At 41.7% G+C, this 14057-nt stretch overlaps 1 protein-coding gene across 4 annotated transcripts in view; it reads left to right on the top strand.

Annotated features, from left to right (window-relative positions):
- Positions 1 to 14057, top strand: part of Ppp2r5e (protein phosphatase 2 regulatory subunit B'epsilon) — a 148427-nt gene that overhangs the window by 118348 nt on the left and 16022 nt on the right. For all 4 annotated transcript variants that reach the window (XM_021178527.3, XM_021178529.3, XM_021178526.3 and 1 more), the window contains 3 exons: positions 11583 to 11713; positions 11844 to 11903; positions 12824 to 12932. In XM_021178527.3, coding sequence (XP_021034186.1) covers positions 11583 to 11713; positions 11844 to 11903; positions 12824 to 12932 — 300 coding nt within the window. The remainder of the gene's footprint in view (positions 1 to 11582; positions 11714 to 11843; positions 11904 to 12823; positions 12933 to 14057) is intronic.

Below are 14057 nucleotides of genomic sequence, written 5' to 3'. Positions count from 1 at the left end.
AAAATTTAAGCATATGTGAAATTTAACAGTAAAATTTTACAGAGCATTGAATGAATGTTAGAATACAATATGTTGCTCGATTAAAGTAAATTATCCATCATAAATATATTCATATAATATGAGTTCATTTGTATGTTTGGTATAATTCTTTGTTTTGTTTTTGTTTTTGTTTTGTTTTCCCCCTTTGAGACAGTGTTTCTCTGTGTAGTTTTGGTTGCCTAGAACTCACTCTGTAGACCAGAATGACCTCTAACTCAGAGAGGCCTGCCTCTATTTCCTGAGAGCTGGGACTAAAATCATACACCATGATGCCCACCTAGTATATAGTTCTAATTAAAATTATGACTTTAAAAAAAATTTAGAATCTTTATAATTCATGGGATACATTTTTTGAGAAAAATATTTAGTAGGGTACTTTACATAGTTAAATAGTTCTCAGTACTGCAAGAATAAAAAGAATATTTAGGTACATTAAACTGTGGGGTTGGGACAGGAGAAGGGATATAACAGAAGTTTGGGTGGAGGGGACTCTTCTGAGTAAGTCAAAAAAGGCCATCAGAAGATCTGTGCCTGTGAGTGACAGACAAGAACACATGGCATCTGTTCCTTAAAGTGGTCATTTCTGAAGAGAAAAATCTCATAGTGTTCTGTCATCAAATGTTGACCCAGCAGTTTCATGTAATACAACTAAATGTGCCTACAGAGATACCAAATTCTTCAGTGTTGATGATTACAAGATTAGAAAAAACTTAATACATCTTCATCAGAAGTTGATGGAGAAACTATAGACATTCATGTTGTAAAACACTGGTTAGTAAAAAGAATGAGAACGGTGGTACCTATGATCTGTTTCGAAGTGATATATGCACATTATAGAATCCATTAGCTTTTGAGTCTGGATCGGTTATTTTAGGGGAAAGGCACGTCTGTGATTTTCTTAGTTCATTCTAAAGACCTTCTCTCCTGTACATGAGAGATGTGCCTCAAGCTCCCGGTGGATCTTGAAGCCACAGGCAGCACTGACCCACCCCTGCTGTATCCAAGTGCTGCGATACAGTGGTGGGCGTGAGATGGCCACTGATGACCCAACATGGATACAGTTGATTCATGTCTGAGGTAGGGTGCTGAGGGATACTGACTCATGCTACTCAGAACGACTATTTAAAATGTTGGAATTATTTCTGGAATTTTCCTTTTACTGTTTTTGGATTGTGGTGCAAAACAGAGCAGATATGTGGTTGAGGCAGAAACCTGTGCTTTACCTGAGATAGGCAATTTCTAATGAGCAGAAACTCCCTTCTCACAAATCTGGAAATCAGACAGTCCCAAGTCTGTGTGCTGACATCTGGCAAGCGTCCTGTGGCTGTGTTCTCACATCGCAAGGGTACAAGGTACAGGGTGCAAATGGGGCGTTCCTGACGTCCCTTTCTTAATCGTGGTGGGACTCCTTTTGTGGCTACTGTTGTGATCTGAACACCTCGCAAATGGTTCCACCTTTGTGGGATTGGAAAACAAGTTTCCAAAACATGAGTTTGGGGGCACATTTAGACTATAGCATTATGCGTTAACAGTTCTGGAAGGGACTAATCAGGTCATTGGTAATTGGGGAGAGGATATGATTTTCTTTTTCCTGTTTTGTGATCTGTCTACCCCATTTTGCATCTAAAAGAACCATATATGCCATACAAACACAACAAAGGTTTCTGCTGCAAGTACATTCTTATTTTCTTTGCATCTTCATAAACCACAGGTTATTTGCACATTAGCCTTCCTGAAACTGTATCTTTATAGTCATTTTATGACTGGTATTCATTGTATTTCCATCCTTTCAGCATCTGGGTATGCCCCTTTAAAACCTGGAGCTTGCTTTATGTGATGTCTCAAGTGCCTGTTCAGTACTTGACTTCTTCCCTGCCATGAAGCAGAGTGGGTAGGTGTTCAAGTGTAGAGGCTGGTTTGACTTCAGGCTGACTTGTTATTTGTTTTAGGATAGAGTCTCACTATGTCACCTGCTGGCCTGAGACTTGGTGGATATACTCAGCCCTGCGACCATCCTCCTGCCTTTGCCTCTTGAGTTTCTGAGCATACATGCATGTGTCACCAAGCCCAACTCTACTAGTTTTCACTGTGTAACCTTGGGCACGTTGCACTACTGTGCTGTCTGTCACTTTATTCATCTGGAAAGTAGCTGTCAGATATCCACAGTCCCTCAGCAGGTCCCTCGTAATGTCAGGATGTAATGACTGAAGCTCCTGACAAGGCCGGGAACACTGCTTATCTGCTGTCTCCTACCACTGTTTTCACTGAAGATCATCTTTCGTTTTGATAGCATTTTACACTGTCTTGTCTTGTCTCTTCTCTTCTCTTCTCTTCTCTTCTCTTCTCTTCTCTTCTCTTCTCTTCTCTTCTCTTCATTTCATTTCTTCTTTTGGTTTTTCGAGACAGGGTCTCTCTGTGTAGCCCAGGCTGTCCTGTTACTCACTCTGTAGACCAGACTGGCCTCGAACTCAGAAATCCGCCTGCCTCTGCCTCCCAAGTGCTGTATTTTCTTTTATGGCTCCAGGTTGCGAAGTTATCCATTATTAGCCTGTAATATTTGCCAAGCATCTTAATATTATTTGACATCTGAATTTTACTCTAAATTTCTTGGGTACCTCATGACTTAGATGGCTCATCTTTTTCTTCTTATAGATTTCATGTGTATTTTCCTGTATCTTTAAGTGCTTTATCAGTTCCACTTTGCCAACTGATTTCTCTGACCAGTGTTGAATTTGAATGTGTATTTGGAGCAGAAATGGATGCTTAGATGTTTTCAGAGGACAGGCCGCACAGAGGCAGAGTGGATGTAATGGCAGAGTGTGCTGACTCTTGTGTTCTGTCCACTCCCACAGGCCTGCATCATCTAGGCCAGCCAGTGAGTGAGCAAACCACGTGTCTGGCCTCCTTGGGCTTTAACGAAAAACTGGAGTCTGGATTATGAATGAATTTCCAGACAGAACAGCCTGTCTGTTGGGTTTTGCTCCAGAGTTTTTGACTGTTTCCATTTGAAGGGCCTTGTTATTCATCCAGGAAAATTCTAACTGCCCTACTTGAGCAACATTGTGATTTTTATGAAGCTGAGATTTACAGAACCTCTATCATTTTAAAAATGTAATCATTTAATCTTTGTTAAAAAAATGTGTGTAGCATACCATATATGTGGCCATGCAGCTTTTAGATTTATATAACCTGCAGGCCTGCCTCAGCTCATGGAACAACGTTTGTTATCAATAAAGATCATCATCATTTGCTTACAGGGTCTTGGGAAATGGTTTCTTCTGACTGCTCTTCCTGGCCCTCCTTTTAAAAACAGGCTGATTGCCAACCATGGATTGTTTCTTTGAGTGAATCACTGTGGCTCTTTAGCAGCATGTTTCTAAAGATTGCCTTCAACCGTTCTCTAGATTCGAAACAGTCAGTGGTTGCTAAGAGACACAAGTCAAGAATCCCTATAACATACCTACTGCTGGAGATAGCTATTTAGTAATTTGTACTTCACATTTGCAGTTATATTTAGACCAAAGTGGCATAATTATTATGCAAATTATACAAATCATTAAGTTTGACCTCAAAAGTGATCTTTTGATGTTATGTATTTAAAGCCTCAAAATAAAACTGGACGTGGCCCAAACCACACTGTGAATGACTTTTAGCTTCTTGTCTGAAATAAGGTCCTGGAGATTTTGAATCCCCACTCTAACACAGAGACATTTCCCAAGTAAGTTCCCTGAGTATCTCAGAGTGTGTGCATTTGTCTCCCAGAGGCTACAGCAGATACAACTAGAACATGTATTTCTGCCTGCGGTGTTAGCTCACCAGCTAACAGAGCACCTCATTTCCTCCTCATCCTTAGTCCAGCATTGAACTCCAGACCTCTATACGGGGCCGGAGAGGTTTGCTATCAAGCCTGATGACTCCCAGAACCCACACTAGAAGTAGAAACTGAAGGGCTCTTTGCAAAGTTGTTTGCATGATGTTTTGCTGGGGCGAACATGTGAAGGGATCTTTAGCTGAGGCAGACACAGGAGAGAGCATGTTCTGCTAAAGCAAGCACATGAAAGGACACGTGATGAAGGATTCTTTGCTAACTATGCAAATGTATTTGTTCTGCCTTCCATTGCATAGTTGAGCTTTACTTGTCAGGACTCCCTAGAGAGAAACATGCCAAAAAACTTCTAGTGATATGCTTCAGTTTCTTGCTGCTTCCTTGGACTCCAGGAGATTGGCAGAGTGATGTCAGCTGAGACAGACACATGTGCTGAGGCAAGACCTGTGGAAGGCACACGATGTTTGGAAGGTATATAGAAAAGAATTGATGGACAGGGATGGAGGCTGACCTTGGCTTGTTGATAGAGCTAGCTGTGCAATGCTTGTTGGTCTCATGTGTGCATCATGTGGTCCAGGGACTTTCAAGGGACTCAGCTTTTCATTTCAGAATAGCTGTTGCCAGCAGAGCCAGAAGCATGGAACTTGAGTTGTAGTGCTGTGTCAGTTTGGATGAAGACATTTAGAATATTCAGTTTTATTCATTATCTGCTTGAACATGTCTTCTGTAAAGTAGTGCATAGAAAACACTTAGTTTGTGTCTGCACATTTGTGGTACATGGTATCAGAGGATAACTTGCAGGAATCAGTTCTCTCCTTTCTACCAGATAGAGCCTGGGGATTGGATTCAGGAGTTTAGGCTTGGCAGCAAGCACCTTTATCCACCGAGCCATCTTGCCTGCAACTAACTCACCACCACAACCACTCCACCCCATCTCACCTTTTCCCTTGACTTTGGATCTTCTTGCCTTTACCTTCTAAGTGCTAGAATTATAAAGCACATACCATTACACTTAGATTCTTGAAAATTTTCTGCTGTTCTTAAAAATGCTGCTTTATATGGAGAAGTATATAGTTGTGACATAAATATAAATAAATCAAAGTATACTGTATGTATTGTATGACTATGTGTGTGGTCATGGACATTCCTCAGGTACTGTAACTGTAACTGCCTTTCTTTATTATGGAGTAATTTGTTGTGTTTGCTTTAGGGTGAAGTTAACTTTTTTTGAAGACAGGTCTCGTTATGGAGGCCTGTATGTATGGCCTTGAACTTTGTAGATCCTCCTGTCTCTGCCTCCTGAATACTAGGATTAAAGGCCGGTGTCATCACAACCAGCTCCTGTTTCTTTTTAAAAATGTTATTAGTTTGTTGAGAATTTTGTTTGTGCTTTGATCATATTCCTACCCATTTCCTTGCAGATCCCTTCCCCACCCACCTAACCTTATATTCTTGTAAGAAATATTTAAAATGATTTTAAAATACAGATTTATTTTACTATTTCTTTATGTATATTTGTGTAAGTATGTGAATATGTTTGTGGGCCCATGCACAGGCAGTAGAGGACTTATTTGGATATTAAGATCAAACTTGTGTCCTCTTGAGGAGTGCAGGGCCTTAACCACTAAGCCATTTCTCCAGCTCCCTGCCCCACCTTTTTACCCATAAAGACCAATGTGTGCTGCCCACATATTCTTGGATGTGTGGTCTTCCACAGAGCATGATTGCTCCCCGCTGAGAGAACTCTCTCTTCTGGCATGGAGCTTTTTTAACCCTAAAGTTAACAATGGCCAGGTGGTTCACTTGGTTCTTTGCTCTGCTGGTCAGCTGTTCCTCCCTTATTGCTCCAAGGACAGACACAGACAGACAGGCAGGCAGACAGACACACACATACACACACAGAGACTTGTGCATGCACATACGTGCACAGGCACATATGTGTGCTTGCACATAGACATACACAGTCACAGGCACACACACATGCCCATGCCAGTCTGTCTGCTTTCTTTCTCTCTTTGGAGTCCTTCTTCCTTGAAGTCCTGCTCATCCTGTTCTGGTCTATATTGGATGCTTTCCCAGTCTCATCCCCAGCTCCTTTTGCCTTTCTTTGGGACATGCATTTGTTCACCTAACTTTCTCTCATTTGCTATACCTTACCTCTTGATGTTTCATAGGAAAACATGAATGGGATGCAAATTCTTGGAGATGACTTGACTGATAACATTTTTACTATTTACATACATTTCTCACATATACGTAACTACTCACATACATTGCTTTGGTAATCTTTGGTAAGGTATCTTGAGGTATTTAAGGAATTGTTTCATACAACTTCCAGGATTGGTATTGAGAAAATGAGCATAGTACAGCTTGTTGTCTTTTTAGAGATCTGGAACCTTTTGAGACCTTCATTTCTTGTGCATGAGCTGTGTTTATAGAGGAGCGTATGCCTTCCCCACCTCACAGTGCCTTGGGAGAATTGCACTGAGTTCTTTCTCAGATCATTTGCCTTCTTTACGTTGTTTTCCTGTCCTCGTGTCTTTCTGGATTGATTGGCTGGTTGCCTCCTTGTCTCTGCTCTGCTTCTGGCCCTGTTGTCTAGCTGTTCTTCCTCCATGTGCCCCTGGTGACTGGTAAGCTGCTAGTTTTGCCACCTAATGTTATGATTCTTCTGCCAAGATGCGTATTTTCTTCTCATTTTGACTTCCCAAAGCTAGCGCTCTCTCTCTCTCTCTCTCTCTCTCTCTCTCTCTCTCTCTCTCTCTCTCTCTCTCTCTCTCTCTCTCTCTCTGTGATTATCACTTGTTACAGCATCTTCTCTTGATTCAGGAACCTAATAGAGTTGGAGCTCTGAGAATGTTGAGGTGTTTTTTTTGTTTGTTTGTTTGTTTTTTGGTTTTTTTTTTTGCAAGTTTTCCCTACTCCTTGCATTGTTCTTTTTCTTTGGAGTTGCTCATTTGGTAGACTGTCTACTGGTTCTTCGTAATAACCGTCATTACCTGCTCATCTACCTAGACCCACTAATGCTTGTGCTTGTGGGTCATGTGCATGTGTACGTGCTGTATTTACAGCTGTGGTACTCTTGAGGTGGCCACAGTAGGATAATTGAGCAGGACCCTGCCAACCCACTGAGAACCCCTAGATTATTATTATGCTATAGATCTTTCCTCAGGATCCGAGTGTCCCTCAAAGGAGACCTCCTGATCTTCTGCCTTACCCCCAAACTGGGAGCTTAGAGAAGAGTACTGATGAGACCTCACTGAAGTACGCAGGGGTTCAGTTAGTCCTGTTACTTCGGTAATGCTTCATTTAGCAGTATTTGATATCTGAGACTGGACACTTGTCATGTTCTCTAGCCTTAGACTGTAACTCGTTAGAACACTGAAATGCACAGGGGTGCAAAGGGTATTGACGATACAAACGTGGAAGCTGCTCTGGCGGGTGCTTCTCATTCCCAGGCCATCAAATCTAGCTCATGCCTTCATTCTTATGCCTCTGAAGCTTCTCTGGGGGGAACTGGTATCTTCTTAGCTTTCCTCTCTGCTGGGAGGATGGAAAGACCCTTAGCACAAAGAGCAAGAGGAAACTGGGGTTGCTCCTTTTTGTCCATTTTCCAAGTTGGGAAACCCACACAAAGTCTGACAGTCTGCTCTGTTCTCCAGGCCCCACTGCTAAGGGTTGGGGGTATGGTAGGTAAGGTAGGAGATGGGGGTGAGGTGGGAGGGCATGGTGGATGTTTATATTTTCATTCTAAATCTTAACACAGTTTACCTTTGTTAAAACTCAGGGAGGCTTTTTTCCTTTTAAGTTGGAGTCAGCATGTTAACATATCTATCTTTGCTCTGTAATCAATTTGTAAACTCCAAGTTTTCTTTGACAAGTTGCTTGTGGTATGATGGATAACATAATCTATGGATGTGGAGAATTTGTTGTGGAAATCAGAACTCATCCTGCTTCTCCCCTTTGGACTCTATGCCATGATCCCTTTGTTTTTGCCAGCCCCACTATAATTGTCAGAAGTGTGTTGGACAGGCCAGCAGGTAGCAGCGGAATCTCGAAGCTCATCTTTCTTTGTTGGAGAAGGACAGTGCATTTAGCAGGACCCTGCAAAGGTCCTCACTAAGACAGCTTTTTTGTTCTTGTTGTTTGCTTTGTGAAAACCTAATGAAGTATTTATTAATTATATAGCTGTTAAACTTCAGATTAGCACTACAGAAACCCAGTTGATTCAAGTTTTGCTAACATTCCACCCCACAAAACCTCCTCTTATGTTAGTTGCACATTATTCATTAAGCTCGTTCCCTTAAAGTAGAAACCCAATTAAAAATAGAACTTAAAATAGTTAATAATTTCCATAGACAAGGACTGGAATGCAGTAGATGGATTAGATGTCTTGTGTAAGTTTGAGTATCTCTTACATAAACCCTTCCTCTCCTTTCTGACCTGTTAAAGCCTTTTTTCCAAAGTAGAATGCTTACCTGTGCAAGTAAATTGTTAACTTGATGGTTGCATCCCTTAGTTAGCTGGAAGTTTGTCCAGCACTCTGTGTGCCCAGCAGCAAGGACATCTATGGCATGAGGAAAGACCTCAGTACATACTTGTTTATTTTATTGCTAAATAGGCAGAGATGTGACAGTTATTGCTAAGTGTCATCTGTCAGTTAAGCTGCTGCCTTGCCTCTTCCATATTCCTTGGGAACATTGTACTAGTTTGGGTGTTATTTAAGTGACAACCCTCTAACCCACCCACCTCCCGCCCACCAGGGGTCTTTTGCATTTGGACACTTGGTAGTCAAGGTGATAGTTTGGAGAAGCGACAAGGAACCTTTAAGATGTGGAGATGAGTGGGAGGTCCCTGAGGCATTTGGGGCACACTCTTGGTAGGGTTTCTAGGACACTAGTCTCTCTCTTTCTATGTTCCTGGCTGGAGTTGTAATGTATTCACTTCCTTCTTGTTGTATAATTGATTACCTACTTGTCAGTGTGGTCTAGGGTAGCCCTTGCTGTGGAGTTATATATTCTGTGCCATTTGGACAGTCAACCTTCAGATTTGAGATTGAAAAAAGTCATGCTTTTTCATAAGTAGTTTGTTATAGTGGCAGAAAGCTGATAAATATAAACACTTGTCCCGGTTCTTTTGTGTGTGTGTGTGTGTGTGTGTGAGACCTATGTATCACTTTCCCTGGAAGCCTTCTTTATTACTATCCTTCTTCCAAGTGGAGTCGATAGATCCATTATACATTTGTACAGAGTCTTGAACTACTTGTGCTCTTTGTTTATTTTTATCCACCATTAGGCTAGACTGTGAAAGCAGAGTGTATCTGACTTGCACATCACCATATCCCTGGCACCCCCTTGCCCATTGGCTGGCCTTCAATATATACCAATAAATATTTACTCAAAATACTCAATGTAGAACAAACAGATAGAACAGATGATGAATACGAGCATTGTGAAGCCAAACTTGTGCACTGGTTCCCTGTCCAGGCTATTCTTTAATTTTAACTTCCTGCCATATTTGAAGTTTCTTTATTTTTAGTTAATATATTTTGCCCAGGACTGTCTTTCATCAAACAAAATATGAAACAAAATGATGTCTGTTTGATTACTGTCCCCTCTTTGTTGTCAGCTCAGCCTCACAGCTCCATCGCTTGGACTCACTTATATATCAATATATATAATCATGTATGCATAAATACATATATGTTTAGCCTTTTGTGAGAATGAAGGTAGGCAGCTTTTACTTGCATGCTGAGTTGGTTTATTTTATTGTAATTGTTCTTCACTCTGAGAAATTTTCCCAGTATCATTTTTACAAAATAGCAGATTTGTTAAATTATAATTTATGTAACATAAAGTCACCCTTTTGAAGTTTATAATTTAGTAGTCTGCATCTGTATGTCTAAATGTATGTATGGGGTTCAGGAGTGTGTACACATGTACGTGTGTGCATGTGGAGGCAGGTGATCACTCATTCTTGGGTTCTGGTCACCTTTGTTGAAGACGGTACCTGTCACTGACCTGGAGCTTACTGCTTGCCTGGCCAGTGAGCCCCATGTAGCTTTCTGTCTTCTCCTCCCAGTGCTGAGATCATAAGCATGTACCATCCAGCTTTTTACATGGGCTCTGGAGATTGACCCTTTATCTCCCACCTCCCTAGCCCTCCAGTTGAGTAATTTTAAACATACTTACAGGACTGTGCAGCCATCCCCAGTGTTTTCAGTTCAGTTAACTTTGTTTTGTTTTGTTCATTTCTTGTCAGAGTTAAAAAAAAATCACTTGATTTGGAGATGTGAAGATTATTCTTATGTTTTCTTTATCATTTACTCTCGTCTTTAGGTTGATTATCCATTTTGAATCCATTTGAATTTGTAGTATGAGCTTGAGGTCTGACTTAGCATTTTATATGTGTCTATCTGCTTGTCCCAGCACCTTCGATTAGGGACCTTCTTGTGCTCAAGTGTGTTGGCATCCCATGGAACCAGTTGACCATGAATTTGAAAGTTTTTGTGGACTCCACTCTATTCTGCTGACTTAAATATTTATCACATGTCAGTAGCATACTCTTGTTTACTAGCTTTATATTGAATTTAAAAACTGAGATTATGAGTCCTCGTATTACCAAAATTGCTTTGGCCCTTCTAGGTGATTTATATAAATTTTAGAACCAACTGAGTTTGTTGTTGTTGATTGCCTGATAATCAGTTCTTAATTTAGCTATCTTTGAACTCCAAGGTCTTTTAGTCTCACCTTCCTGAGGGCTGGGATTATAATGCCTATAATCATTCATTCATACACACACACACACACACACACACACACACACACACACACATATAAATATGGAGGGAGGGAGGGAGGGAGAGAGAGAGAGAGAGAATGAGAGAGAACGAGAACTCTGTCGTTGAACTCTATTCACATCTCTTCAACAAGTGTTAAAAACAAGAACCTAAGGATTTCTTACAGGAATTAGGTTGAATCCAAAGTGGCCCCTGCTACTTTCCTTAAGACTGAACTGGTTTTTTCTCTTATGGCATAAGACTTGGAACCATGTTATGAGAATTCTATGGCTTAAATTGTAAATGATCCAAACCTAGATCCTGCCATTCACATAGCATAGTACATGTTTACTTTGCTGAGAATGCCGCCCTGAGCACAGCTTGTGTAACAACATTGCTGGGGTCATTGGGATTTCAGTGTCTGCTTTGGGTTAGGTTGTTTCATCTTGGGCTTCTGGTAGAGCTGAGGGGCTTAACTTAAATCTATGTTTCTGTTTGTACTGAAAAGCCCAGGAGTTGGTGACATACAGTGTTGAAGGCCAAGGACTTTAAGCACTCAGTGGGTTCACATCCCCATGTTGCTGCTTCTCACTGTGACATCACTAGCAATCAGCTCTCTGGGCCCCAGTGTGCTCATCTGCAAGGCAAGGATAAAACTACCTCCCCCAAGGCCTGACCTGCGTGATTGCGGGAGCACTGCATTGGCTGCCACTGTTAGTTACTACAGCATGAGCTTTCCCCTGGATTTAAAACCTCTTCTCAGTGTAGTGGGCTTCCTTCCCCAAAGACTACTCCTGTGTTGGGTGTAACTTTTATTTAGTAGCTTTCTGAAGAGGGAAGAAAGGAACAGAGGAATCGTAAAGAATGAACAATAGAATTTCTAAATTCTTCCCTAAAACTGTCTCTAATCGCCTTCTGTTCTACTGTCATTTACAACAGCTTTTGGAGCTATTTGACAGTGAAGACCCTCGAGAACGGGATTATTTAAAAACAGTCTTGCACAGGATTTATGGCAAGTTTCTTGGGCTTAGAGCATTTATCCGAAAACAAATTAACAATATTTTTCTAAGGTAAGTTGATGTTTTTGCAGAAGCTTTAAATAAGCCTTCAGTAGTTGAAGATAAAGTGCTAACTTCTCCTTCCCTTCCCTATTCCTTCACCCTTCCCATCTCCTTTCTTCTCCCATCTTTCTCCTCTCAGGTTTGTTTATGAAACAGAACACTTCAATGGTGTAGCTGAACTGCTGGAAATATTAGGAAGGTGAGTATTTACTATGCATTGTTGGTTTCTTGTGAGCCTCATTCTGCAGGTCGTGTTCAGGGGGCAGAGGGGGTGTAGGGTTGACCTGGAGCTCTTGCTCCATGTACCCCAGCCTCTTATTTGTGCTTAGCCTGTTTCCCCTGTTTCTCAAGGGCTAACTTTGTTCTTTGTTCCATAATTACATATTGTTAACTCCCCCACAATGACCTGAAGGAGCTCACAGCTTACTCAGTGATGGAGTCTGATTGGGTGACAGGCCAGTGACAGCAAAGCACCTTATTCTCTGGGCCTAGCATGTAGGCCACCTGTCCTTTCTCACATCTGCTGAAAGCATATTTGTTATGAATTGGAAAGACTGCATAGCCAGGTGTGCAGCTGTAGGCAGCTGCTGCCCTCGGAGGTAGAGCCAAGCAGTGGATGTAGCTGGGCAGAGCGATTGCTTATTCTTTCCTTCTAATAAGATGAGGAAAAGATGGGATCTCCCTGCTTCCTCCCAGTGACCTCCCAAGACTGGCAGAGGTTTCAGGAATGGAGAGAAGTGGTGTCAGGAAGTGGCAAGGGTGTTGAAAGAGCAGGTTAACAGGGTGATCTGGAGATGGACAGCTCCTGCTTTAAGAGAATGTTAGCCGATAGGCTACAGAGGAACAGAGGGAGGACAAAACATGGGGTTGATAAGAAGCTTTAGGGCACATCTGCCTGTTTGCTGAATGTTCATAATCAAATTTACTTCTGTTAAAATTCCTGCCTAATAAGTGATCTCTGTTGAAGTAACTAAAATAAGTCTTAAATGTCATTGGTGGGAGGGGTTGGCTATGTTTTTTGGACAAATATAAATTAAGAGTTAGCCAACTCCTAACAAGAGCTTGTCTGGGTTCAGTGTGTGGATTAACATTGCTAACCCTCTCTCTTCTTTTCCCCAGTATTATCAATGGCTTCGCTTTACCACTCAAGGCAGAACACAAACAGTTCCTGGTGAAAGTGTTGATCCCTCTACACACTGTCAGGAGCTTGTCTCTCTTCCACGCACAGGTAGAGCTTTCAGTTCAAACTGGTTTTGATGCAGAGTCTCTCCCCTGTGCCAGGGTTGGCTGTAAATTTGTAGTCTTCTGCCTCTTCCTCCTGAGTGCTGGGATTCAGGGGTGAGCCGCCACACATAGTTTTAAGTACACCTTCTGAAGCAAAATGAAAAATTTGTGGACTTCCTGTTTCTTGGGATATTTTTTTGTGTTAAAGCTTAAAAATACTCCCCAAGAAAAGTATGAAAGTATGCCCCCCTCAGTAGAATTATGGAACTATTTTAAAGGTAGGAATAGGCTTTGCTCTGTGTTATTTCATAGCAGACTTCCGTGTTCACAAGGTTCCCTGCCGCAGAGACTGTCCATAGTAGGATGTATGCAAATGTAGAGCGGGTAAGAGCGTGCTAGGGTGAGGCATCGTTGGGCCTTGCCTAAGAAGCAGAATGTTCTTGAATACTTAGCCCTGTCTCACTTTGCCCTGGGCTGTCAGCTGCCCTCTGCCCCCTTCTGCTGCTTCACAGCACTGCACTCTTTCAGAAGCAGTCAAACCTATCAGTATTTTCACATCGTCCTTTTGATAAGCCCCTCATTACTTATAAATCAGATCTGTTGGGGTGTGGCCTCCTGCAGCTATAATCTCAGCCCCTAACAGGTTGAGGCAGAAGGATTGCCTTGGCTGGATCGAGTGCTGTCTCAGAACAGATCCACACCTACAAGAAGTGGTGCTGATAATCAGCTCCTGTGTTGCCCTCACTGTAGCTTCTGTGCTGAGCGCTGCACTCATTGCACAGTGAGCATGTCACTGGAAGGCATAATTGATGGAGTGGTATTTTTAAGTTCAGTGTTCTAAAACTCTGGCTCCCTTCTCTTTTGAGTTTGCGTTAAAACGTAACACATTTTTCTAAGCAGTGTTCCTTCTTAAATGTGAAACTCTGTATTTTGAGGAAAGAATTAGTCCATATGTTCCAGTTTTAGCACACTTTCAAAATTTTGGTTTTTAAGAGGATTGGTTTCCTGTTCAGGAATTTTTCCTAGCCCTTTAGAAAACTTCTTTAGTCTGTGCAGCAGGATATAACATTTCATAGTTATTTGAAAGCATTCCTGTTGAGACTGGGAACACTCCTCAGATTCTGACTTT

The sequence above is a fragment of the Mus caroli genome, unplaced genomic scaffold (assembly GCF_978045245.1).
Source record: "Mus caroli unplaced genomic scaffold, Mus_caroli_1 scaffold_14, whole genome shotgun sequence".
Lineage (NCBI taxonomy): Eukaryota > Metazoa > Chordata > Mammalia > Rodentia > Muridae > Mus > Mus caroli.
The sequence above is the reverse complement of the archived record's forward strand: the minus strand, read 5'-3'. Positions and strand labels throughout refer to the sequence as shown.